Raw genomic sequence first — 24,108 nt, forward strand, 5'->3', positions numbered from 1 at the left:
AGTGAGCAGGACTAACCCCTCCCCTCAGGCCTGGTCCCTGCTTCACTGGCACACACGCGCACACACACGTTGAATCATCATGCTTTTCCTCTACTTATCAGAGTGGATCGTCCTCACTCAGACGTGCATACATTCACTTCCATACTTCCTGCCCCTCACACCACTTTTTATTCCCACTCCAGAGGACCTGCTGTTGCTTTTTCCAATGACAGGCAGACAAAGTAGTGAGTTGACCTGCTGTTCACCATCTAGTGGTCACTGACGGTACGACAGGAAATGATGGCACAAGATCTCCTCCAATGCCAACAAAACTAGACTCTGGAAGAGAAGTTTTTGGAGAGAGTCTGAGAGAAGCTTGGTATCCTAAATTTTTGCTTCAACAATCTCATTCCGGCAACATATGACATATTTATTATTTTACATGTGCAACTTCATATCTTTTAACTGTAAGAAACTTTGTGAAGAGAAGAAGTAAACCTTTAAACAATTTCAGTTCTGCCTCTGTTCGAAGCCGTCTTCTTCCTTGTTTTCCAGATAGCTAATTTGCCAGAACCAGCAATGTAGCCAGGGCTAGCCAGCTGCTTTTCATTGAAGAGCCTGGGCCAAGAAGAAGAAGAAACAAAAACACTTGATGAACCAGTCTTGTGTGAGTATAAATTAAGTCTTAATATTGTTTATGTATGAACCATTGTGCTAAAAGTAAATTATACAACATTTAGAGACAAATGGCTCTAAATCATGGCATGTCACCCATTTTATTTTTGTACGGGAATGCTCAGCAGGTATTTAGGAGAGACACATGGTGGTCCTCAGCTGTGCCACCACCCCCAGTTGGGTGGATCAATAAGCTAAAGGCTGAATCACTGATTGGGTCACAGCAGGCTGTGGAAGGAGTGAGTGCATGAGGCTCAGTCAATAACTGACCACACAAAGGCATGTTGCTGTCACTTTGCAGAACTGAATAAAAAAGTCCTGATTCCTGATTATGTGCAGCATGTGAGGAGGTGTTCCGCCATCTTTTCATTCAAACCAAAATAAAGCAAAGGCTTAATTTACTGCTTATCAGATTTATGTTTCCACTGTGATTTATTTAAATGAAAAACAAGGTTAAAATAAAATAATAACTGTAAAAGACTCAGATTTTAAAGAGAAACACAGGATGTAAATGCCCACAATTAAACTTCATCTCACCTGTTTATTGACCCAACTTATTGATGAAGTCCGCTTTTACTCCTAAGGAGCCTTAACTGCCCCCTTAAACAGTGAGTGATGGCCATTCCGTTGGCTGAAATCTGAAATAAACATGGATTTGAGCCATGGAGCCACCGTTTTGTAGGGTTACAGATTTTGTCACAACGCCTGTTTACGACATGAGCATAAATGTTGGCTGTTGTCTCTCAGGTACGAGCCTGTTTTTCTCCTCCTGGCTGCTCTAAAGGGACTTTTAAAGAAAATAACTTTACTCTAGAAAAAAATATAATCTTTTGATTGATTTTTCAAATAAAATTCACCACCTTTAACCTTTCATGTCTTGTTTTGAATACACTTGATTGATTCTGTATCACAAAATAATACAAAAATTCATAAGTTAGCCAGATATTGGAGATCACATCCCTTATTTATCAATTTGTCAGAATAAGTTCAAACACCAAAAATGTTAACAGCTGTAGCCAATTACCAGCACTTTAGCTCATGCTTGTGTTTCCAATGAGAATTCATCTTTCATCCAGTATCATAATTATAGATTTAGCCCCTGTTGCATAACCCGGTTTCACCTGAGGAAAAGCACACTAACATATGTTTAAGAGCCGTTTTGTCACCACCTTCTCAATCATTATCATGCTTTCCGAAGTTGTTTACCTATTCAACATCATCTTGTTTGCTGTGTTAATATGCAAAGAATGCCATTTCTCAGAGCTGCAGACAGCATGAGTCACCAATAAACTTTGCTCTGATGTTTTATTGACCGTAAATGCACAGGAACTTAATTGCAGTCATGTGCATGAGACGGTTGTTTGTGTGTGTGTATCAATACTTCATCGAAAAGAGTGTTCATGATTCACACCCAGATCATCAATGTAGAACTGGAGTGAATCATGTCAGAAACGTTTCACAACATCTGTAGGCGTAAGTCCTATATGGCTGCACGTTTGATACATCTAATGTGTTGTGACTCAGCCTTGACAAGCCCTCCAGATGTTTAACAAGAACACTCGACTCTTTGGGCCAGAGGCAGAAACAAGGAAAACAGATTCAGAGCAGTACAGCTTCTGTATCTGAGCTCATTTCCTGAAAATAAACTGAACTGTGGAGGCTGAGGACGCACATGGAAACAATAGGCCCATACATACACTAGAACAATCCAAGGGCGTGCACGATGGAGACGCAGCATACATACACAACTTTCAGTGACACACGAGTCAAAGCTATGTGCTCATTTCAAAGGGCTTTAGATGTGTTGTTGATTCTGACCCATAAGAAGAAAAAAAAAAGCTACTATGGCATTTAAACAGACAAGTGCCAAGCGTGGGCTAACAACACACACACACAGCTTGAGGAACAATCCTCTTTTTCTTTCCTAAGCCCTTTCATTATCCTCCCATGATGCTACAGTGGGGACGGGAATCCCAGCTGCAATGTGTCAGAATGTCTCTTCAGACTCATGGAGGAGTGGAAATGTATCCACCTCCGTGTCTCTGGTGTAATTTCTATTCCAGGAACAAGCAAGATTGGGAGGCTGATAGTAAACAAGTTACAAGACTAAGTTTGCAAGAATTAGGACACGTGTGGCTGAGTCAACAACATTCTAGAAGTTTTCAAGCCATCGGTCGTAGGAGTACGGAGACACAGCTGCATTGATGAGGAACACAGACATTGGGGAGCAATCAGAATTTCTCTGAATTATTTGTTTTTCTCTTTCTCAGCTGCAAAGATGACACAAGACAACTTTGTTGTACAGCATTGCACTGTTGTTTGAGGACTGAACGTCTCAAACCACGAGACCCAAAGGACTTGCACTGGACATGCATGAAGGTAACATGAGATGTACAAGCAGGGTGTTAACATGTCACTCTTTTATTCTCCTGTTCAGGTGATTTTAGGCTCCAATTTCTTCTTTTGTTGAACAGGTTTACACTTCTTTAACTGTGTTATGCATAACTAAAGTGAAACACTGGTAGGCTATAAAACTAAAGATTGCTCGTCTCCTAAGACACTATAAATTGTCCACGTTTGCTTGAGGGTTAGGTGTTAAAATTTAATAAAATAGAATTTTATTTGTGATTTATGAAAGAAATTACGTTACATCTAGCTTGTGAAACCAGACAAGAACACCAAGAAGGTTAAAAAAAAACATGTAAAATCCATGTGAATCTTTATTAAGCCTGACAGGTTTTAAATCAAATTAAAGACAAAGATCTTTGTAATGGCTCATCTGTCTGTCACCTCTGCCCTCCTGACATGTGCAAACATATGCGCGTGTCTGTCCACCTCCAACTCATATGGATTGTGAAACTGCACAGTTTTTACACTGGTTACTGCTGACTGAGACGTGACAACATCTGAATCATTGAGCTGGAAGAAGAACTGAGCTGAAGAAGTTGCTAAAGTATGTCAGAAAAATCAACGACAGCTTTTGCTCAATTAGCTCTGATGCATCATTCCTTTACTTTTACGAAAATGCAGATATGGTGGAATTTCAGTGACTGTGTGGAAAAAAAGAGTTTCAATAAGGTATGATGACATAAGTACTGAGAATTACACAAACATCATTAAAGTGTCATGAAAATGCTATCATATCAATTTTTTTTATGTTCTATTTGGGACAATAAGAATTGTCTCCCCGTCTGTTTGTCTTATCTTTTAACATGCGACGTGCCAATATCCTGCAAGCAAAATAGGATTTTAATATATCAAATGTAAAAAAGACTGGTAATACTAACTGCTTCCAGCGCTGGATTAGTAGAACAATATACGACTCATCTGACACCAGAGTTGTGATCGCTAGCAATTCTTCCCCCGCATTTACCTCAACAAAAGGAAAAAAACTGGCACAATTGAAAGGGCAGATGCCAGTAATATTTACATTCATTCTTAAACCAATAAGTTCCACCAAAAAAGTAAAAGATCTAGACGCCGCAAAACATTTCCAGGACCAAGGCAAAACCAAACACACACCAATCCAGGACGCATCAAATAAATCATCAGTGTGCACTGCAAGGGCCAGCTCAATACTCACTGTGAACACATTTTAAAGCAAATCTTAATGAACTACCCCCCACCTTGTCACAGCTCAGCTTGTACAGCCAGGACAAAAGACAGAAACACACCCTTTACGGCAGTGTTTCTCAAACTTACATGTACCCCCATTTGAGAAACACTGCTTTAAGGGGTTAACAGACGCAAACAAGGTATCCTAAAAACATCAGGCCAAGCTTTATTAAACAGGGGACATCGGACCCAAGTGTATCCAGTAGACACTAATTACCTTGTCCAGGTGTAGTCAATAATGTTGCTACAATTATAAATTACTCATTCAAATACATGTAAACACACATAAAACCATGCATTTACATTTAATACATATATATTCATTGTCTTTATCACAACTAATTATTCATCTGTATTATTTAAAAAAAATAAATAAATAAGATGTTATTGCCTTTAGTTAAACTAGTACAGCGCCTGTCAGAAATATGTATTCATATAGTGGGAGCGTAAGTACAGTTGTTAATTATGGCCAAATGAGTATGTGTTTGAAGGTTAAATGTACAAAGAGGTGTACATACTCTGTAGTGTTATAAAGGGGTTTATTTGCGGGTGCAAAGTAAATGGTGTGTGCGATTTTTATGGTTTAATTCTATGGGACATGCTCATGATAAATGATGTTTTTTTTTTTTACATGTTTTTTTGAAGTCATTATGTGTATTTTTGTATCTTTATGTTGTCTTTTCGTGTTTTTTTTGGTATAATTATTGTTGTAGGAAACTTTCACAGTAGGTGTATTCTACACTACACCGGCACTCTCACACGCACGCGCATCAGCCGCGTGTGTGTGTGTGTGTTCAGCACAGCTGACGCCCTGGAGGAAGTGGAGTCCGTGACCCGTGATTTAAAGAAAGTTTGGGATCCCGGGAAAGAATAATTTTAAATAACCATGAAATATTACATAACCATGAATCATTAACTTAAATAACTTTTAGCATTACAAAAACTTTTTTATATTTACCTTTTTTAAACCCAAACAAACTGTGAAATCATATGACCCAGAACTGGAAGTAGCGTGCTCACTACCGCGCTCATTACCGAAAGGGAAAGTAATCTTAAAATTAAGATGAACGTTTGCAACACCAAAATACTCCTAAATAATGGATGCACACACTTGTGGTATTTGGAAGCCCTTGACAAAGTTTCAGGTCAAACTCATACGTGTCGGAGAGATATTCCCCTCCACACACACACACGCGGACCTTTTTTTTGCTTTAATAGATCGATAGATGTCAAAATATTCCCCAAAGCAAAGACAGCACCTTAAGGCCTCTGCTCAAATGACAACTCCTTGATTGTACTGTAATCTTAGTCAAAGATAATAAATGATGTCATCAGGGATGTGATTTATGTGCTGTTACTGCTTCAATGCCAGAATAAATTATGGCTGACTTATATGCCAACTGTGGAAAAACAGAAGAGTGAAAGAAGTGTATCAATAGCTGATCCACATCCATTAGAAACATCCGACTGACAGAAAGAAAGGTAAATCTTTACCTTTCGCTCCAGTATATGATGTCATGATTTCCTCCATCAAACAAATCGAACCAGACACGGTCTCAGGTGGTCTTTGAACACACTCTCTTTATCCGACCTCCATCTATCTATGCAACCCCACAGGGACCGACCCTCACTCAATACCTGTCATCCACCGTACATTCATCCATCCACCCACAGACAACACTCATCTCTTCTAATGGAACATAATACATCCAACACATCTCTCCTTTTGACCCCTTTTAAAGTGTTACCAGGCAGCTCATTCACCTAAATTACTGTAGATTGGTCTCATGCAGACAAAGGCACATATTGGTATATGAGCTTCAATTAGTAGCATGAAAAAAAACCTTCTGACAAAAGTAGATTTTAAGTGGGATAAGATGAAATGTTCAACCAGCATTGACAATGATCATTGAGTAACTACCCACTGAGTGTCTGGTAGTTAAACAGTTAAACCTTCATGGTTTCATTTCCCATTGTCTCTCTTTCATTGTTACAATTTTAAGTCTATGTATTTATGTGGTAATTAAAAAAAACTTGTAAAACTTTTTCTTATGTCTCATTCATGTTTTGTAAAGGTTATGATATTATGTAAATTACAAAAATGCTCAAAAAAGATAACTATATGCCCAAAAAATAATGAGCTACAGTTTACAAAAAAAATATATATATATGTAGTTGTTTAATTTTGTTTGTCAAACAAAATGAGCGCAAAAAGTTTTTGTGTCGCATGAAACAAAGGACAGCATTTATCATCTTACCTTTAATAAACATGTTGTTACTGAAATGATACTGCTGTTCCACCCTTGACCCTGTTCTTGTTCGTATTCTTGCACTGGGAGAATAATATTGGATTTACAAGTGTGTGTTTTCCCCTTAAGTGTGTATTTTCTTACTGGGCTCCAAGCCTGGTGTTCTTACAGCCAATTACTTTTGCACTTCCACTCACCAACACAACCAACAACTAAAAACCTGTATAAAGAGATGTAAGCTTATTATACACATCATAATGATACTGTAAGTATGTATAAAGGTGAACAGTGAAGGACTTAAAGCGATACGCTACCTATCACATGGATGCACTTAAGACGATAGGTTTAAAAGTAAATCATAAAACTTTGTTACAGTAAGAATAAGAAGAAATGTCTTCGGAGTGATTTGTATCACCACTCTCTTGTTAACAGTGTCAGAGAAGTTTTGTGCATTGCATTGTGGGACGTGGAGTCAAAGTAAACGGATGCATTGAAGTGTTTTTAATTTATTCTTACGGTGATTTCCTGCGTTTCTTCGGCAGAAAATGAGGACGGTGATTCTCTTAACAGCATTTTTTTCTAGCTAGTTCCCAGTATTCCCCGTAATATCACCTTATATTCAATTTAGTTTGGATTGGGAAGTTTCCATGTAAGCCCCAAAATGAACATCTGCCATTGTTTTTGCCACAACTTTCAGTCATGCAATGCGCAAAACTTTTCTGAAAATGTCCAAAAAAAAAAGTGTGCATACAGTGACGATCAAAACTAATTTTCAGGGCAAATGATGTTCGATTTATTGATCTATGACATTATGTCTCTGATTAGCAGCAGCTTTAACCTCATTAAACCAACTGGAGTTATATGAATGGAGCACTTACTCTGGTGACTACTGCGACAGTTTATCAAACATGTCGACCTCCAGAAGCGTGTGATTGAAGTGCTTTTTTATTTCCTTTTATTCCAGTAAAGTTTACATATAATAGTCTTTGAGTGTCCCTTTAAATGTATTTGTGGATCACTAAACATAGTTGTGACAATAAAGCAATGATGCACTTCACCATTTGGAAGATAATCGATTTGATCCCAACCTTGATCTCCTAAAGCTCTCTCCATTAACACATTAACTCCCAGTAACACAATTTCAGAGCAATACTTCACTGTCAAACATCATCTCATCTAACCAACGTGAGGTACATTAGGTATGTTTTCATGCTCAAACATTGAATTACTACCCATTATGTGGATAAATGGGTTTATTTCCTGTTTTGTTCAAGAAATCTTTATTTGATTCGTGACAGAGTGACACAAACACAGCTTCATTTCTTCACAAGTGCTTTTTCTGATGATAAATTGAAGTCAGGTTAATCTTAAGGAAGCTCTTTGTTTTGTTTGGAGCAGATTGGTGTTAATAGAGCCAGTGATGAGGCCCTAGGGCTAAAGCATCAGCAAGGCTTCTCTCAGCTTCCTTGTGTTTTTCTTCTACCAACTTCAGCAGGCCTCGTCATTGATGGAATTTAAGACTAAATAAACATGTCAATATTTGATGGCATCTTAGCTAATTTATATTTTCCAATGACTTAATGTGCATTTGTTTTAGAAATATATCTAATTAATAAAAATAATTTATGTCTTCCTTTTTTCCATTTCTTCTATTGTTGTTTTTCTGGTTAGTATTCAAGCACAGCAGGAGTGTGTGAGCACACTGGATGGAAACGCTAACTTTGTGTTGTGTATGGATTCAGCACCCCGTGAACTCACAGTCGGTCACAGCAGTACGTGACCGACTGCGTTTGTCATAAGTGGCAAAAACGCTGGCAAAGACTTGCAGTTGCATTCTTGGGCGCCTGCTTGTGCAGTAACCATAGCGACGCGAAGAGAAACGGGCCAAACACAAGCAAAGAGAAGCAGCGTGACGGACGTGTTTAGATGTTCTTCCATTTGTGAAGAGGGCAACCGAGGAGCGAAGCAGTGACAATGAAGTTCAGTTAGTAGTATTAAATTATATCAAATATAAACTGAAAATGTAAATTATACTTTATATCCATATAAACAGTGCACAAATGTATAATGTATTTCAGCATACGATACATTATTGTATTTCAATTAAAGAGGAGAGACTGTGTTCAGAGGAAAAACTTAAAATATTTAAATTTAAACCAGAAGCAAACATAACCGTGTCAACTATCTTCAGGTTAAATTCCATTTAAAGCCACAATTTTGATCCAAAAGCTCTATCAACATAACGCTGCTGCATTCCTGTGTTATACAGCCTGGGACCAATCAATGAGCTTTTCACATTGCTGGCAGGAAACAGGGCTGATGAGGAGACTGAGCAGACACATCAGATTAGATTAGTGGGAGGATATGCCAGTGAGCATCCTTGTCTCACTGGCTTTATTCCCAAAGCACTTGCAGTTGATTTCTGCATTCACACTGCTGTAGTACTCCAGCTGAGGCATGTTGCTGCAGCGCTCCTCTAGGATTCCCAGAATGTCTTAGATAAACTATCACATGGCACAGGATGGAATGATCTCAGAGAGGGATGAGAGTACTTTTGTTTTTATTGAGTCTGAATCCATGTTTTCTAAAGCAGACGGATACAAGTTGAGTATGTGAGTGTGTTCAGACTAAATACTGGCCATGTTTACATGGGAGCTTTAATTCAGAATAAAAGTTAATTATTCTTCAAACTGACCTTGTAAAGACTTAATTCAGAATGCAAATATAATTCTGAAGTAGAGGGCTGGTTTATTCCAATTTTGACTCCGAATTAAATCATTAATTGTTCTTGTAAACACTTAATTCTGCTTTAAGTTAATTCCAGTCATTCTGTGCTTGCTCGACTTCTTGCAATGACGCGCTGGTGACGACATAGTCCAAGATGGCCGCCCGGACTGGAGCTGAGACGTTATTTAATAAGAGACTTAAAAGACATGGATACAATAAAGAGTGGATGGACGGAGGCATAAACATACGGACATTCACACCGACTTATTAAGCATTTTTTCTTTTTTTAAATCTAACACTGATAACTGTGAGGGGCATGTGATGTGTGGAGTTCAGAGAGTGCAAAGTAAAGGCAGGCTATTGTGGATTCTGGTAAAAAAAAAGAAAAGAAAGGTCAGTTTTTGTAAAGAAATCTAATAAGGCAAAATGCACTGAAAGACTTGTCAAAATTTAGATAAAACACAAGTTGTTAGGGACAAAAAACAGTGGGCCACCGCTGAAAGCAACCAGCTAAGGAGACACGAACAGAAACAAGGTCAATGTCAAGGTAACTTTACTTGCAGATGTGGGTATAAATTATTACTGAGTCAGCGTCCCCTGTCTCATACTTTAGACAACACAAAACATAAAAGTGACATGTGTTTAAGACACCTGAGCTCTGAACTAAATTAACTAACCTCATTATGTTTTAGATACTGGTTCATCACTTATTAAAAATAAAAAACTAGTCACAACAGAACCTTTTAATCTGTCCACTGAATCCATTAACCTTTCAAACAAGTGGTCCCACCTTTATCTGTCTTCTTTATAATGCCACTCCGTCTAGAATGTAGTGAAAGAAGACCTCCAAAGTTTTATAAATGTGTTATTTCTTTTTACACAGCTTTAAAACCAGACACTAAAACCTGACCTCAGTCGATGTCGTTTCGTCTCCGTCCTCCCGCAGGATTCTCTGAGATGATGTGAATTCGGAGACATGAAGAGTGACATTTTAAAATGATGGAGCTACTTTGTACTTTTATAGATGTGAGGTTAGGTCAGCTGAGTCACTCATACCAACAGGAAGTTGTGATGTAGTTAGGGCATCTGCTCTTAGATTATTAGCACTCTGAGCTCTCAAACTCGTCCAAACAAACAGATCCATGCGTTTAGACTGAAAGGTGTAAATAAACAGTTACGATTGTCAACTCTGGCCTGAGTGCAGATCATTCACCTGCTGATGAACCGTAATCACACTGATGGTTATTTTTCTTGACAAGAAAATTGCAGCAAATCTGTAGCATTCTTTTTTAATGTGAACTTGTCTTGTTCTCATGAAATCACCTTCTGCTTATGTTGACATTGTGTACGTGCTGAGAATGTTTTAATGTCATAGTTCATTCATTGATTTTGAAGATTGGGATAAAGATGTGATACTTCAATTAAAAAAGAAATTGAAATGTAAAAAAGTATTACAGGTTTGTTTCTGTTAATCAGACTTGGAAAAATACTTGTGATGACTAATGATTCCAGCGGAAAATTACAATGGCTCCAAGTAGAAATTATAACAAATTGAAAGAAAAACTAACAAAAGACATGTACATGATTAAAAAGTAAACTTTATTCACATAAATAGGTAGATCACACCTTAATCTAAACATTGGTAAATGTTTAGTTTTAAGCATAGTGAGCAAAAAGACTGACAAGAACCTTTAAAAAAACGTATGATCCATTTCTTTTATTTATCCCTTGAGAAAAACTAATTGGACAATTATGTCACATCATGTATTCTAGATGATTTAAAAGAAAGGTTTCCAACATCTGCAGTTACAGCTGCTGATTGCCAGAGCTCAGTTTTTACCCTGATGACTTAAATCAAATGAAGCAATAAGCACTTTAGTTTTAATGAGGTGACTCAAATCATAGCATGTATGTCAGGTGTCCAAACATTGATTAGGTGCACTTCTTGTCACTATGGGATGTAAAAAAGGACTATTTTCCTTTACTTTTGTTAGATTCAACTCCAGGTCATTCTATGATGGTATCTCTCCTTGTGCTGGTGGGAGTTTCATGTCTGTTGGGCTTCAGATTATTGCTTTTAATGGGATTAATTAAGTCACTTAAATTAAATTCAGGCACATCTGATAAAAAGGCATACGTTTCCATCAAGCATTGCAAAAAAACCTTTAACTTAACAACACAGCTGTGTTTGGAAGAGCATGTATAGGTATATAAGCTAAGTCCCTCAAACAGTGAACAATACAATAATATTGTGTCTATGTCCACATACTTATACGCCCAATATAACTACATACGTTCACCTCTACCCTGTTCCTATTGGTTAAGACATTCTGAAAGGCTTCATAGACATTGAGCAATCAGCTTCATATAATACAAAAGAAGGATGACCAAATAAGACAGAGAATAACTGTACTGGGAAAAAAAGAAAAAAACTGATTTGTTGATGAAGTGTCTCATTCTTTCTGCCAGTGATCTCATTATTTAGCGTACGACATCAAGTTTCCGATGAGATGGAATGAGTGAGTTATTCAGAGACAGTTTTAGATACAGACAAATGTCCAAATAAGTCCTTCTGCAGAATCCTGTATAAAAGCACTTAGGTCCCTTAGGGAGCTCTTCTCTGCTTCATGCTGTCTACGAAACAGCAGAGTTGGAACCGTTGCCCCGCTGCAGTCACAGATTTTTTCGGGTCAGGGATTTTGTTGAACCTCTTTTGTTAAACATCTTTAAAAGCAGCACAATATGTCATTCTGACTGAAAAAGCTGCTAAATGATGCTAAAAGCAGGCTGAAGGCTTCACTCCTATAGGAAACAATGGGCTAAAAGCAGTGATGTGCCGTGAGCACTAGGGTTGGGTAGGCAGGGCATTGCAAATCGAGACCACCAATGACAATTTCATATGTTTCTGCTGGCAAGTGTTATCAAACAAAATCAACATTGTAACACATTAAATATACAATTATTTAATATAGCCTCCATACTCTCCCAACAAGATATATCTCATGACACGGTAGTGCATTGGTTGTTTGTGTTGGAACCATAGAAAAAATGACAACAACTCAGAACAGCCTCAGTGAGGCGCATCCACAAAGCCAATCCTTCCTTTTGTACCATTCACTGTGGAAAATACCAACAGTTTTCTGACCTTACCTTTGCTGAAGGTCTGGTAACTCAGGTGTTGGCCTCCCATCTTTTAAATGCTGTCGTTTTTCCTCAAAAGAAAGTTTCTTTATCATCTCTCGCGCTGTCATCATGACTGTAGTGTTATCCCGCCCACTCGGTAGAGAACGTAGCAGCTATGCTGTATCAATTCACTAATGCACTCTGAAGGTACGTATAGCATTTAGCATAGCACGGTCACGTCCAAAGGCAGCGTAGAGAGGGCGTGGCCTCCTCCTGCCTTACAGCAGAGTGAGACTGTGCAGCGTCTCCGCCGTACCAGGAAATAGCAATGTTTAGTCATTTGGGCTATGAAAAGCACAAAATGCTGACACGTTCAAACTTATAGGAACTGTAGGCTATTGGAAAATGAAAAATAAATCATTTATAATTACATTATAATTAAAACAAATAATCAAAATATCAATTCACCCTTGGGTAGGCACTGCCTACCTTGCCTACCCTGACTGCACGTCACTGGCTAAAAGTGGCTATTTTTGTCATCAAGCACGTGATTTTAAGATGACGGAACACAGGTCCTAAAACGGTAAAGTAGTCCCATTTTAAAAAGTTAAAGGTATTGTGGATGATGTTATTAAGTTTCAACTTCCGGGTGGATCATCTTAACTATTGGTCCTCCTAATTGTCAACCATTCTGATGATATGTTTTCGTACATGCTCGTGCCCGGTGCACATTGGGTCCTTTAAAAATGGATTTTCACTTACCGGTGGCGAGTCTGACATAGTGGGAAAAGTACAAATCTTCTTTTGGAAGGTAAGCCTGAATGAGCGTTGCCGACTCCAACTTGTAAACAGAGCTGTAAACAAGGAAAACTGGGCTCTCTCGCACACATAGACGTTCCCTCTTGAGCAGGTAGAGTTTTGCGCAAGTGCAGATTGCATTTCTTTTCTAAACTTTGGGAAAATCATCCTCTATACCTTTAATAAAAAGAATTTGGTGCAAAATGATGCATAGATCTTTGAATAAGTACATTTCAAACATTTTAGGCCACATTCCTGATTTTCCAAAGGTTGTGGTCACAAGATTCCAGCTGATCATTGCCCTAGCCCAGTGAGTGTCAGGGAAAGAAACACACACACAATCACGTCAGGATGTCCCCGCTGTCTCTCCAGATTATTTCTAAGGGAAATGTCAAGGTCCGGGTGTCCCGAGGTGGAATGTGGATCAAAGGAATCTTACATCCTTTTTCATCCAGGAATGTTAGGAATTAGGAGAATGAAATGAGTATTTAGACTGGAATGAAGAAGATAGTTGTAAGAGCCCCCAAACGCATCATACAGTAAATCTCTCTAGTCTGGTCATGTTTTTAAAAAGTAAAGTAAAAACATTTGTACAAACAGGTTCAGCACAAAAAGAGAAGATTAAATTGTACAAAGCTGTGCCAGTAAAAACCTCTCAAAGAAATGAAACATTTCATAAATGTGAGGTTGGTGGTATACGTTTTTTTTTTTTCTGCCACAAACACCTGAAAGGAAGATGCTGCAAGAATTTACTAAGTTTAACCTTTCAATAGAAAGCAACCAAAGCAATGATGTAAGCATAGAAAATGACTGAAACCATGGGAACAAAGGCAACATATTATAGTAATGTTGATCATAGGTGAAAACACTTTATAAAGAAATAGAGCGAATGACAATGTTGAATAAAAATTACATCAAGATGTTTTTAAAGGATGGCAAAATATAAATGTTAAAGGGTAACGCACAGAAAGCTCATATAAACCTGTAGCAAAAAACAAAAACCAACTTCATATTAGCAGTGAATAAATCTCAAAAGACCCTACAGTGAGAATGCAGCGACCTCTAGTGGCTGTGAGGAAAAACATAAAAGAAAGTTTTACATCATTTTTATTCACACATTAAACTAGTTCATATCATCATTTACAATAATGACCAATCTGATTAATACAGGAAAGAACAAATAAATTGTATTATTTTTTGTTTATAACGTTATTTTTTTGGTTCGGTTTTATAAATATTTTCTCTTACTGTGTGCTTTTGTTGTTGTCGTTTTGGATTTCTGTTGTATTCTGTCATCTTGTGCGTCTTTGGAATGATTTTGTGCTTTTTTGCTGTTTTTGTGTCTTTCTGATGTGCTTTTATCTGTCATTTTGTGTGTCAACTTTGGAATGTATGCATATTCTTGTTGTCCTTTTACGCATTTTTCAGTCATTTTGTTTGTTTTTGCATATAATTTGTGTATTTATGTTGGTGTTTTGAGTTTCTGCAGTCATTTTTATGTTTTTTTTTTCGGAGTGTCCCGATCTGATATTGATCGGATATTGGTCTGATATCAGCCAGAAAACGAATATCGGATTTTATCGGACTCCATCTAATATCGTCTATATATATTACATTTATTCAATTGTAGAATACTGCAGATATTATATTGAAGGTTAAAATGTATGTAACCAATTGGTTAATGATAAATGGGTCAGTTTTTCCTCACACCTACTGTTGCTGACTATTGTTCTCTGTTTGAGGAACATCACTTGATCAAGCCTTTTCTAACATTCCACACTATAAAATAAGTAATAAAAGTATGTATGATTTGTGCTGATATCATATTGGAAGTTTAAAAAAAAAAAAAAAAAAAAGTTGTAAAGGAACACCTCTAATTTTTTGATTGTCTTTTTTCTGCATTCTTCTGTCATCTTGTGTGTTTTTGGAATGACTGTGCATTTTTTGGTGTTGTTTTTGGGCTTTGGAGTTTTAAGTGTATTTCTGATGTCCTTTCATGCATTTATCTATCATTTTTATGTGGTTTTTTTTTTTTTTTTGTGTATTTTTGTTGTTTTAGTTTTTGTATTTATTTTGTGCATTATTCACTTTAGGGGCCGCATGTGACCCCTGGGCCACTATAGCTGTCCAATGATGCACTACATTACAATAAGCAACAGCATGGTTGTGCTTAATGAGCAGCACTATGACCAACATACAGTATGTACCCAGAGTTTGAAGACTCACCTTCTTCATCCACACCTCTGTCTGTGAGCGCTATGGGTTGAAGGTACTGTCCGACAATGGAAGCGTCCATGTTTACAATCCCAACAGCTTAAAAAGAGGAGTAACATCTGGGGTCAGGGTATGGAAGTATGAATAGTTGTCAGACAAACCTTCCCGCCCTTCACAGAGGTTTTAGGGTAAAAAGTCATTTAATTGATTGACAAGCTGCAGCTGTGGTGCGTTCAATGTACTTTCCAAAGTGGGACGAAGGACAACAACAGAGGACTGTTCACCTGACAAGGGCAAAAGTTTGAAGTGTTAAGGTTATAGGCCCACTCCATTAGATATGTTGTCTGTTTTTTTTTAATTTATTGTTATTTAAATTGTTATTAACTGTAGAACTTGCTATTGGGTTTTTTTATATTTCTTTTCTTTTTTTTTTTTAATCAAATGTTTTGTAAGAACAGCTGTTGTCACAAATTCGAAATGAAATGAACAACTTTTTAATATATATATTTTTTACATTTCATTGCACAATGAGATCAGCATGGGTATTTAATGCGATTAGATATAATAAACTATTTCTAATACATTTGTAAGCCTAAAATATGGAAGCCCATTCCCGCCAGTACAAAAAAAAAAAAAACAACACAAACACATCCTGACAGTAAAAAAACAAACACAAAAAACAATTAGGAAAAGTAAAATAATAATAAATAAAATTTAAAATTATGATACACTGCACTAAGAGATAGTATAATAGGTCACGTCTCGAGTGACGTCACAACTCTAGCTGGAGGCAAAAACAGGAAACGCTGCTGGCTAAAGGCTGTGGAGGCTAGTAATGTTACAGCTTTAGAATGTCGTGTTGTTGTGTGTTTGGGTGCCAGAATAGGAGGAATAACGTTAGTGGACGTAAATTAAAGTTGTATAGGATTCCAGCGGACACTGTTGCTCAGAAAAAACGAAGACAATTGTGGTTTTGCCTCCACGCTAAGCCACGCCCAACAAAATACGTCACAATGTTTACAAACATTCAAAAGGTCTATAAGTCAGAATTACTTTCTCTGTCTATTTTTTTTTAATGAGATAGTATCGTCATACACACTAATAGCATAAATGTAAAATAAATAAAAAAAACAATAAATTGACAAGTTAATTAAAAAACCTATCACTTCCCTTTTCTTATGTTTGATAAATTACTTCTGATGTGAGACCATGTATCAAAAGCCATTAAAGTATTAGCGACAAAACAGGGTGAAAAATCATGATAAATTAGAGCTATAGCTAAAGTAGAAAAAAATAAAGCGAATGCTTTTAGCTTCCGTTACCATGGTAACAAACAAACAGTCTCACTCGTGTTTTGGTCGCCTGGGGAACTGCATATCCAACCAAATCCAAACGCTGGTAATTAGCGCTGTGGATTTTTATTTATTTGTTCTTTTATTTTTTTGTTCACAGTTGGTTTTGTTGGTAACATCTCACGAGAGCATGGCGGGAGAGAAATACCCTTTTGAGCTGACTTTTTCCTTCCGTCCTCTCCCAATGCAGCAGTTCTCATTCCTCCAAGACAAAGAGACTTTGGCTCTACTCATGAAATGGTAAGAGATCGTCTGACCTCAGTTTTGAAAACGTTTTCCTCTCTAAACTGAGCAGGCTCTGATGTTTGTGTGTTGCAGGTCAATGCTGGGGAGGATCTCAGCTCAGGCTTTTAGTTTTGACCAAAGCTTCTACCCTTACAACAGCGACCAGTTTGCACTGGTAAGAAACCATCCCAGTGTGGTGCATGATGCTCTTTCTACAAAACGGTAAAAATCAATTATCATTACAAAATTTTACAGGATCAAAAGAGATTAAATTACACACTTGTTATCACTTTCTGAAGTGTCATCAATTTTGCAGCACCAGTAAATCAATAAAATTCAATCTACATCTCAATCTAGTCTGTAGCATCAAAAGTCTGAATTTTACAGTGAAATAAGACAATAGATCATTTATAATTAATTACAATAATAAAAATAATTAAAAAAAAAATAGTGTTACGAAATAATATGCTTACATTACCCTCACCTTTTTTTTTTTAATAGCATTTATTGTATTTGACACTTAAGATTTCTTATTGTAAACCTAAATGATTTGCGGCATTGTCACCCAGTTCTTTAAAAATAAATAAATAAATAGATAAATAAATAAATAAATAAATAAATAAATAAATAAATAAATAAATAAATAAATAAATAAATAATTAAATAGTTTTGGATGCATGAGTGATTTAAATCCAGGTAAAGTTGTGTCTTAAATTATTAAATGAAAAAACAAGTTGCTTCAGTTCGATCAAAAAATATATATTTTCAATCAATTTAAAATTATTTGATTGAAAAAGGCTTCTTTCTTTAATAAAAAAAAAATGAACTGAGTTATATTTTAATTGAATTATTATTATTATTATTTAATTATAATTTTTTAATAGAATAACAGTTAAAATCTTAAGATGTATCTATATAATATGTAATTTTTTGTTGTTGTTTTTAATTAACTTCAAGATCTTTGTTTACATTCATTTTTCATTAAAAAGACACATCTCTCTCCATAGTCTTAAATGTTTCAAGTGAATAATAATGAAGCTCTTCCCTTCATTAAGTTTAAAATCTCTCTGTGTCTAATTCAGCGTGTTTGATAGGGCAGTTAAATACTTCATCCAAACAGATCAGTCAGCTCCATAAACAGTCATTTTTACATGAAGTGTCATTGGTTAAAAATAGTCTAATGAAAATCTGAAAGGAGAAATAATAATAAAACTGCTGTCTGTCCAGATAAAGTTTCTATTTGTTGTTAATGAGCTTTGACTGGCCTTCATTACCGATGCAGAGCTTCTTCAGAGACCCAGACGTGGTGACCAGCATGATGGAGGTCGGAGTCAGGGGGCCTTTCGGTATGTTGTACTCTCCAGAAATACTTTCATCTGTGATTAAAGGACACAGACCTCATCAGCCTCCGTGTTTTTGCGTGTGTTACAGACAAGCCGCTCGTGTCTGTCAGTGTGAAGATCATCCCCTGCACAAAGGTCTCCATGGATCTGTTTGATCCCATTTATTCCTGTGGTATCCTGATGCCCTCTGGACATGTAGTGAAATGCCTTCATGACGTCCATCCTGACTATGATGAGCTCAGACAGGTGATTCTCAGAAAGCTCATCTAGGTTCGTTTGTTTTGAGATGGAATCATCTTCAAACTTTTCTGTTCCTTCAGATGTTGCAGGAGGAGGACTCACAGCACTATGATGTGATTGGGAAAGAGGAGCGAGAGGAGTTTATTTTTCTCCTTTTTAAGCACATCTGCCTCGGAGGAGAACTGTGTCAGTATGAAGACGTCATTGATCCGTACATAAGCACAACAAAGAAAGTGTACAAAGATCTGATCAGGTAAGAATATGCTGGCTTTGGTTTCTATCGAACCCAACTCTAAATATTGGGTATTTAATTCAGGGGTGTCCAACTCATTTTAGTTCAGGGGCCAAATACGGAGCAGTTTTGATCTCAAATGGGCCACATACAGTATTTTATGTGGGAAAACAAGTCATTTCAACATCACTCTGCCCTAGTTTAAAGTTCTACATGTACATACATACAAAATATGTAAGAAACCCACAATATCCAAGCAATAAGTGACATATATCAGTCGCAGCAGGGCCTTTAATTTAAATTTCGGAAAATGTTATGTAATAATTTGAGGAAAATTAAAAGATTTTTTTAATGACTTTTTATATATTTTTTCAACATTTTAACATTAAAAATGACTGCCATCATTTGATATAAGCACCGGGAAAACTGCAAATATTGTTGAGTTTTCATTTACACAATGATTCATGTTTTCTCTGTCGTTTTTATTTTCTCCTGTGGGCCGTATTGAATGCTACAAAGGGCCGGATTTGGCCTCCGGGCCTTGAGTTTGACAAATGTGATTTAATTGAATGAAATATATATGCAAATTCTTAAACATTACTCTTTGACTGTCAGTCAAACATGATCTCACCAGGAAATGTCTCCCTTTTTTCTGTATGAACTCATTTTGCAATAAAACTTTACTAAAGTCTGTATTACCCTATGGACTCCTGATCAAATCTAAAATTTAAACGTTTTCTTTTGTAGTGTTCAGAAGGACCCAGAGACAAAGAAGATCAGCGTTGTTTCCACAGTGCTCAAAGTGTGTGTCTATGTAAGTGATGTGATATCTTTTGTGTATATGTCTTTAATAGGCCATATTGAGTTAATACACATTTCTTATGGGGTGTGTCGTCTTAGAAAATGAATATTTAAATAGGTTGGCTGTTGAATCAAAGCCATTTGTGTTGCATTGTCCAACTACTGTAAATTCAAGCTTAAGGAACCATTTAGTTTGCGAAATGTTACAAAATTGACAAAGGTTTATTATTTATAGAAGGTTTGCAGAAAGCGATACATTATGTTGCCTTCACCTGCCTTGAACACACAATATTTTGTCGTCTGTAGGATGAATCCGGGCGATGTTTCCCTGGGATGCCAGAAGAGGAGCAAACATTTGCCTATTTGATTGTCAACCCATTCAAACGACACGTGACTTTGCTTTATCACCTTTACGGTGTGGGAAGATTGACTTTATGAGTATTTACAACCGTGAAATGTCTCGCTGTCAGAAAAAAACACCATCGGTTCCTGTGTAGTTCAGTTTTCCGTTTGCAGTTTCACATATTCTGATGTTTCAAACCGTTGTATTCTTCAGTTCACAATATACTTCCAAGTTCTTCATTCCCAAATGATTACGGCCAATAGAAGTGGTTGATGTTTGTTGTATTGAGGTGAGTAATCGGTTTAGACCTCAGCTTTTTTTCAGCATTCAACCTAAAAACCTTTGAAAAAGAGGAAAACACAACACGCAGACTCTGGCCACACTTACTAACAAAAATATTTCAATTCTGCCATTTCACACTTGTTCACTTAACACCTTTTTTAAAATGCATCATAATAAATTTCTCACTTTACACCCACAACTTGCATGTCAGTGAATGTGCCTGTACATACCTTAATTTGTAGGAGAAACATCAAAACTGTGGCTATAAAGAAAGCACGTTTGGACACATTTATTGTGTATCAACTGATTAAATCTAGAGATCTTAAACTATGACCAGCGTTGATTGAAAGTTAATCTGAAAAAAAGGGAAATAGGAGAACACAAAAATACAGTCCAAAGAGCTTTATTGAACAAATAAATTAATAAGTTAGTCAAGTGATCTAATTCTAACACTCAGCAGTTACAAACTCACGCATCTCTTTAAAAGATCTAACAGAGTTGTGCATAAGATTAGAAAACAAATTGGCATCATATTTTATCCAACCTGTAGCAACAACAATTGGAATTGGAAGACATGATTAGCTTTTGCTTATTGCTTTGATCAGTTTTTTTCATTTCAACAACAGTTCAAATAACTACGAGAGCGGTAAAAGAGCAAAATGAGCTGGAATGTCAAATGGCAGCAAGTCAGTGAAAGTCTAACGGCTTGATAAGAAGAAGGAGAAGAAGAAGAAGAGACAAAGAGGCATCGTGCAGGTTCAGTCATGCATAGCATTCAGTCAGTTCGACAATCAGTTACTGTTTTGATACTCGTTTCTAGACTAGCGCCCCCTAGTGGCCTCAGAGGTAGTTGTGTGGAAGCCATTCTGATCTAATAGTGACATGCCTATGATGGGAAAACATGCGTGGAAGATTTTTCTCTCAAGACGATACAAATGCCTTCAGGTGGAACATGTGTTACAAAGGGTGGAGCGTGACGGCGAAAAATACTGAACATTTCTACCTTTTTTTTTTTTTAATACAAAACATTCACATCTACAGCAGACACAGATGGGGATGACCTTGAAACATGTTTGGATGATGTTACTACAGTGATGATGCTAAAAGACAGGACAGAGGTGCTCAGTGATGTTGAGGACAGAAAGTAGCTACAAAACCAGGGCGTAGAAGGCACAGGTCGTTTCCGCTAATCTAGTAACTCAAGACTTAACAGTAGACATCTATACAGGTTGGCTTCCAAAGTTGGAGCCAACAAAATTCATATGATAAATTGGATTGACAGAATAGAGTTCAGAATTCCAGGTTTTGATGAAAAAAAAGGAAAGTGACATCACTGTGCTTTCTAACCGTACCTAAAAAGCAACTTTCCCTGATCTAACGTAGACCAAGGAATAACACTAACCCAATAATTTAATATATAACACTTTAATTCTAACCATAGGGTCTTAAAATGCCATTTTGGGATCTAGAAAACATTAAGCCATGAAGTACATTCAGTGTTCCAAAGTCTGGGCTTGGCTTGAATTGGAAAGTGGAGCACCTGAGTCAGCTGTAGCTCAACAGGAAGTGTTTTCACTCACTGAATACGGTGTGACGACTGTTTTTTACTGGCAGCAGTTATTCAAAGACATTAAAAAGATACTGAGTGTGTGCGTAAACCTGATCAGCTGTGTGCGAGTCATCGAGATTTAGCTTGTCAAAAAAGCTACATTTAAAGAAAGATCATAATGGACTTATTATGGTAAATTAATTCCTACATTCACTGAAATCATTTTTTTTTTTTTTTTTTTTTTTAAACAAAAACTTAAAACGTTTTCTGTTATAAAATCAAGTGCATGGACACAATTACAGTAATCAAACCACATGAAAGATACAATTAAACATGACAAGTGCCAAAGTATTTAAGTACAAGGACTGCTTTCATTGTTGATGTGTGTTTGCATGTGTACTCCAGTTTTGTCCATCAACAAAGAGCATTTAGTGAGCAAACACCACCACAATGAACCCCAAGAACACATAGTAAAGGGCATCGCTGCATGCTCCTTCTAAACTGAAGCTGTAAGGCTCCAACTGTTTCACATCATACATGCAACCATAGACATCATCATCCTAAATCCATACCTGGAGGTCTTGCAGGTTATTTATTATTTTCTAGATTGCAATCATATTTTTCTCAGATGTTTCAACCAATGTGAGCCTAATCCAGCTGAAGCAGTAATCCTGACCTGAGGCTGGATGTGAGTGGAGTGAAACGGTACATAAAAAGTCTCATCTGTGTCTTGTAAGCACTGGATGAGAGTCTGTGAACTTTTATGTACAGTAACATGCATGTCAGTAGTGCGGGTTGAAACAGAGATTTTAAAGGGAACAAACAAGTTTCGATTGCTGAAACAGCCGACGAGGCAGCGCAGCCTTTGTGATTATGCAAACGAAGGATTTCTGACATGTGAGAAAATACTTAGGTCTGATAAATTCAGAAATAAGGAAACATTTCTCGACTCAATGCCAGCCAAAACAGGTGACACGATAAAATAGGCTTTTTGTTTTTTTGCAAATGGGCTTACTGGGGAGTAACATAAGCCAACTGCAGTTACTCCACCACAATGCCTCTCTGTTTTAATGTGAAAAGTAGCACTTTTGAACATGAAACTGTTGTTTGTGGGTGTGGAGGATAGATGCTTTGTTGCCAGGGCTGATGAATTAGGGGATATGATTTGTGAATGAATGTAAAGTTATGCCGTTACATTCATCTACAGTAACAAAAATGTAATCTCTTCTTATTCTCAAAGTCTTGAACTATTGACCTGTGTTGCACTTGCAACAATGGCATATTCAGCTCTGAGTCTCAGTTGATTCAATCAGCCAATACAAAAAAAATGTTTCTCTAAAAACATCAGTCTGATCATCTACAGGTAGAATTTTAAAATAGGCAAATATATTTATGTGGAGGGAAGAGGGTGGGATCAGTAGTCAAAGTGGCTCCTCCACTGAGCTGCCAACTGTCAGGTGGAGCCATCTGGTGGCCTCTTTCTCTTTCAGTTCCAAAGAATGGAAACTCAACATGAAGCATGACGCATTATTGTAGATAAGAGGAGGAGAAGACATATAAGCCTGGCCGCTTGCAGAAAGAGTCAGCCACAGGAAGAAGCTCCGTAAAGGGTTTAGAGTCGGCTCACTGTCAATCCAGGTTGCCAATCTCAGACTGGGAGATGTTAAGCGTGTTCGCTGAGGGGAAGAGGTCTCTTTGGTCCGTGGGGCTGTGGTAGTCAGAAGTCAGGTCAGGGTCCAGGAGTGAGGACAGGGTGAAGTGGGAGGAGCCTTTCTTCAGGCACTGGGAGTAGAAGTTGAGCAGGAGGTCCAGTTTGTTCTCGATGGACTGAACCTGAGTAAATGCAGACAAAGTCTTTCTGATTAGAAACAACAAACTTAGGTTCCTGTTCACTACACTAAGGGTGCATCCGAATAGTCCCTCCTAACTCCTTTCCTATCTACTTGGCCATGACAAGGAGCATTGAAATTCTCTAAAAGCTAAAGAAAGGAGGCTCAATGCGTCCTTTATAACCTCCTTTAGCCTAGGAAACACTGATGTATCCTTTACCAAAGAAGACCAGGTAATGCTGCTCAGCAATTCCTTGTGGTGACCAAATTTAAAAGGACCCACTCATCCGAGCATTCACGGAAACTCACGATGACTGAAAACAGAGCACTCTGTCATTCAAGAAAAAGCTATCAGACATTTTTAGCCACATTATGTTTTATTCAGCATATTTCATTCATCTAGGAATGCTTTGTGCAGTTGTACATTTGTAATCTTACAATGTTATGTATGCCTATATCTAGCATAAATGTAACAATTTCTTAAAATCATACTTATTTTTGATTAATGTTGATTTCTGAATGGAAGGTGAGT

At 37.1% G+C, this 24,108-nt stretch overlaps 2 protein-coding genes across 20 annotated transcripts in view; one reads left to right on the forward strand and one right to left on the reverse strand.

The window, feature by feature from the left end:
* Positions 1 to 99: 99 nt before the first annotated feature.
* On the forward strand, positions 100 to 20,385 carry cfap300 (cilia and flagella associated protein 300). Of its 4 annotated transcripts, none has more exons than XM_028461846.1 (10): positions 100 to 446; positions 535 to 646; positions 2,925 to 3,033; positions 16,833 to 16,972; positions 17,051 to 17,132; positions 18,240 to 18,303; positions 18,389 to 18,546; positions 18,621 to 18,793; positions 19,520 to 19,586; positions 19,880 to 20,385. In XM_028461846.1, exons 3-10 carry the CDS (start codon positions 3,028 to 3,030, stop codon positions 20,009 to 20,011), a joined length of 822 nt encoding a protein of 273 aa, XP_028317647.1. In that variant the 5' UTR covers positions 100 to 446; positions 535 to 646; positions 2,925 to 3,027; the 3' UTR covers positions 20,012 to 20,385. The 4 variants fall into 4 exon arrangements, with proteins under 4 accessions (XP_028317647.1, XP_028317649.1, XP_028317648.1 ...); XM_028461848.1 differs by having other exon boundaries at positions 18,630 to 18,793; XM_028461847.1 differs by having other exon boundaries at positions 100 to 358.
* Positions 20,386 to 20,585: 200 nt separating this feature from the next.
* The window catches only part of kcnq4 (potassium voltage-gated channel subfamily Q member 4), a 62,577-nt gene continuing 59,054 nt past the window's right edge, over positions 20,586 to 24,108 (reverse strand). For all 16 annotated transcript variants that reach the window (XM_028461844.1, XM_028461843.1, XM_028461840.1 and 13 more), the window contains one exon: positions 20,586 to 23,580. In XM_028461844.1, the coding sequence (XP_028317645.1) occupies positions 23,377 to 23,580 (204 nt within the window). In that variant the 3' untranslated portion in view covers positions 20,586 to 23,376. The remainder of the gene's footprint in view (positions 23,581 to 24,108) is intronic.

The sequence above is a fragment of the Gouania willdenowi genome, chromosome 11 (genome assembly GCF_900634775.1).
Source record: "Gouania willdenowi chromosome 11, fGouWil2.1, whole genome shotgun sequence".
In the NCBI taxonomy this organism is placed as follows: Eukaryota; Metazoa; Chordata; class Actinopteri; order Blenniiformes; family Gobiesocidae; genus Gouania; species Gouania willdenowi.

Bases quoted from the DNA above. Each gene is read 5' to 3' on its own strand.
- cfap300 (XM_028461846.1), top strand. The intron at 17,133-18,239 runs GTAAGAAACCAT...TTACCGATGCAG, and splicing joins ACAGCGACCAGTTTGCACTG to AGCTTCTTCAGAGACCCAGA. The intron at 19,587-19,879 runs GTAAGTGATGTG...TGTCGTCTGTAG, and splicing joins TGCTCAAAGTGTGTGTCTAT to GATGAATCCGGGCGATGTTT.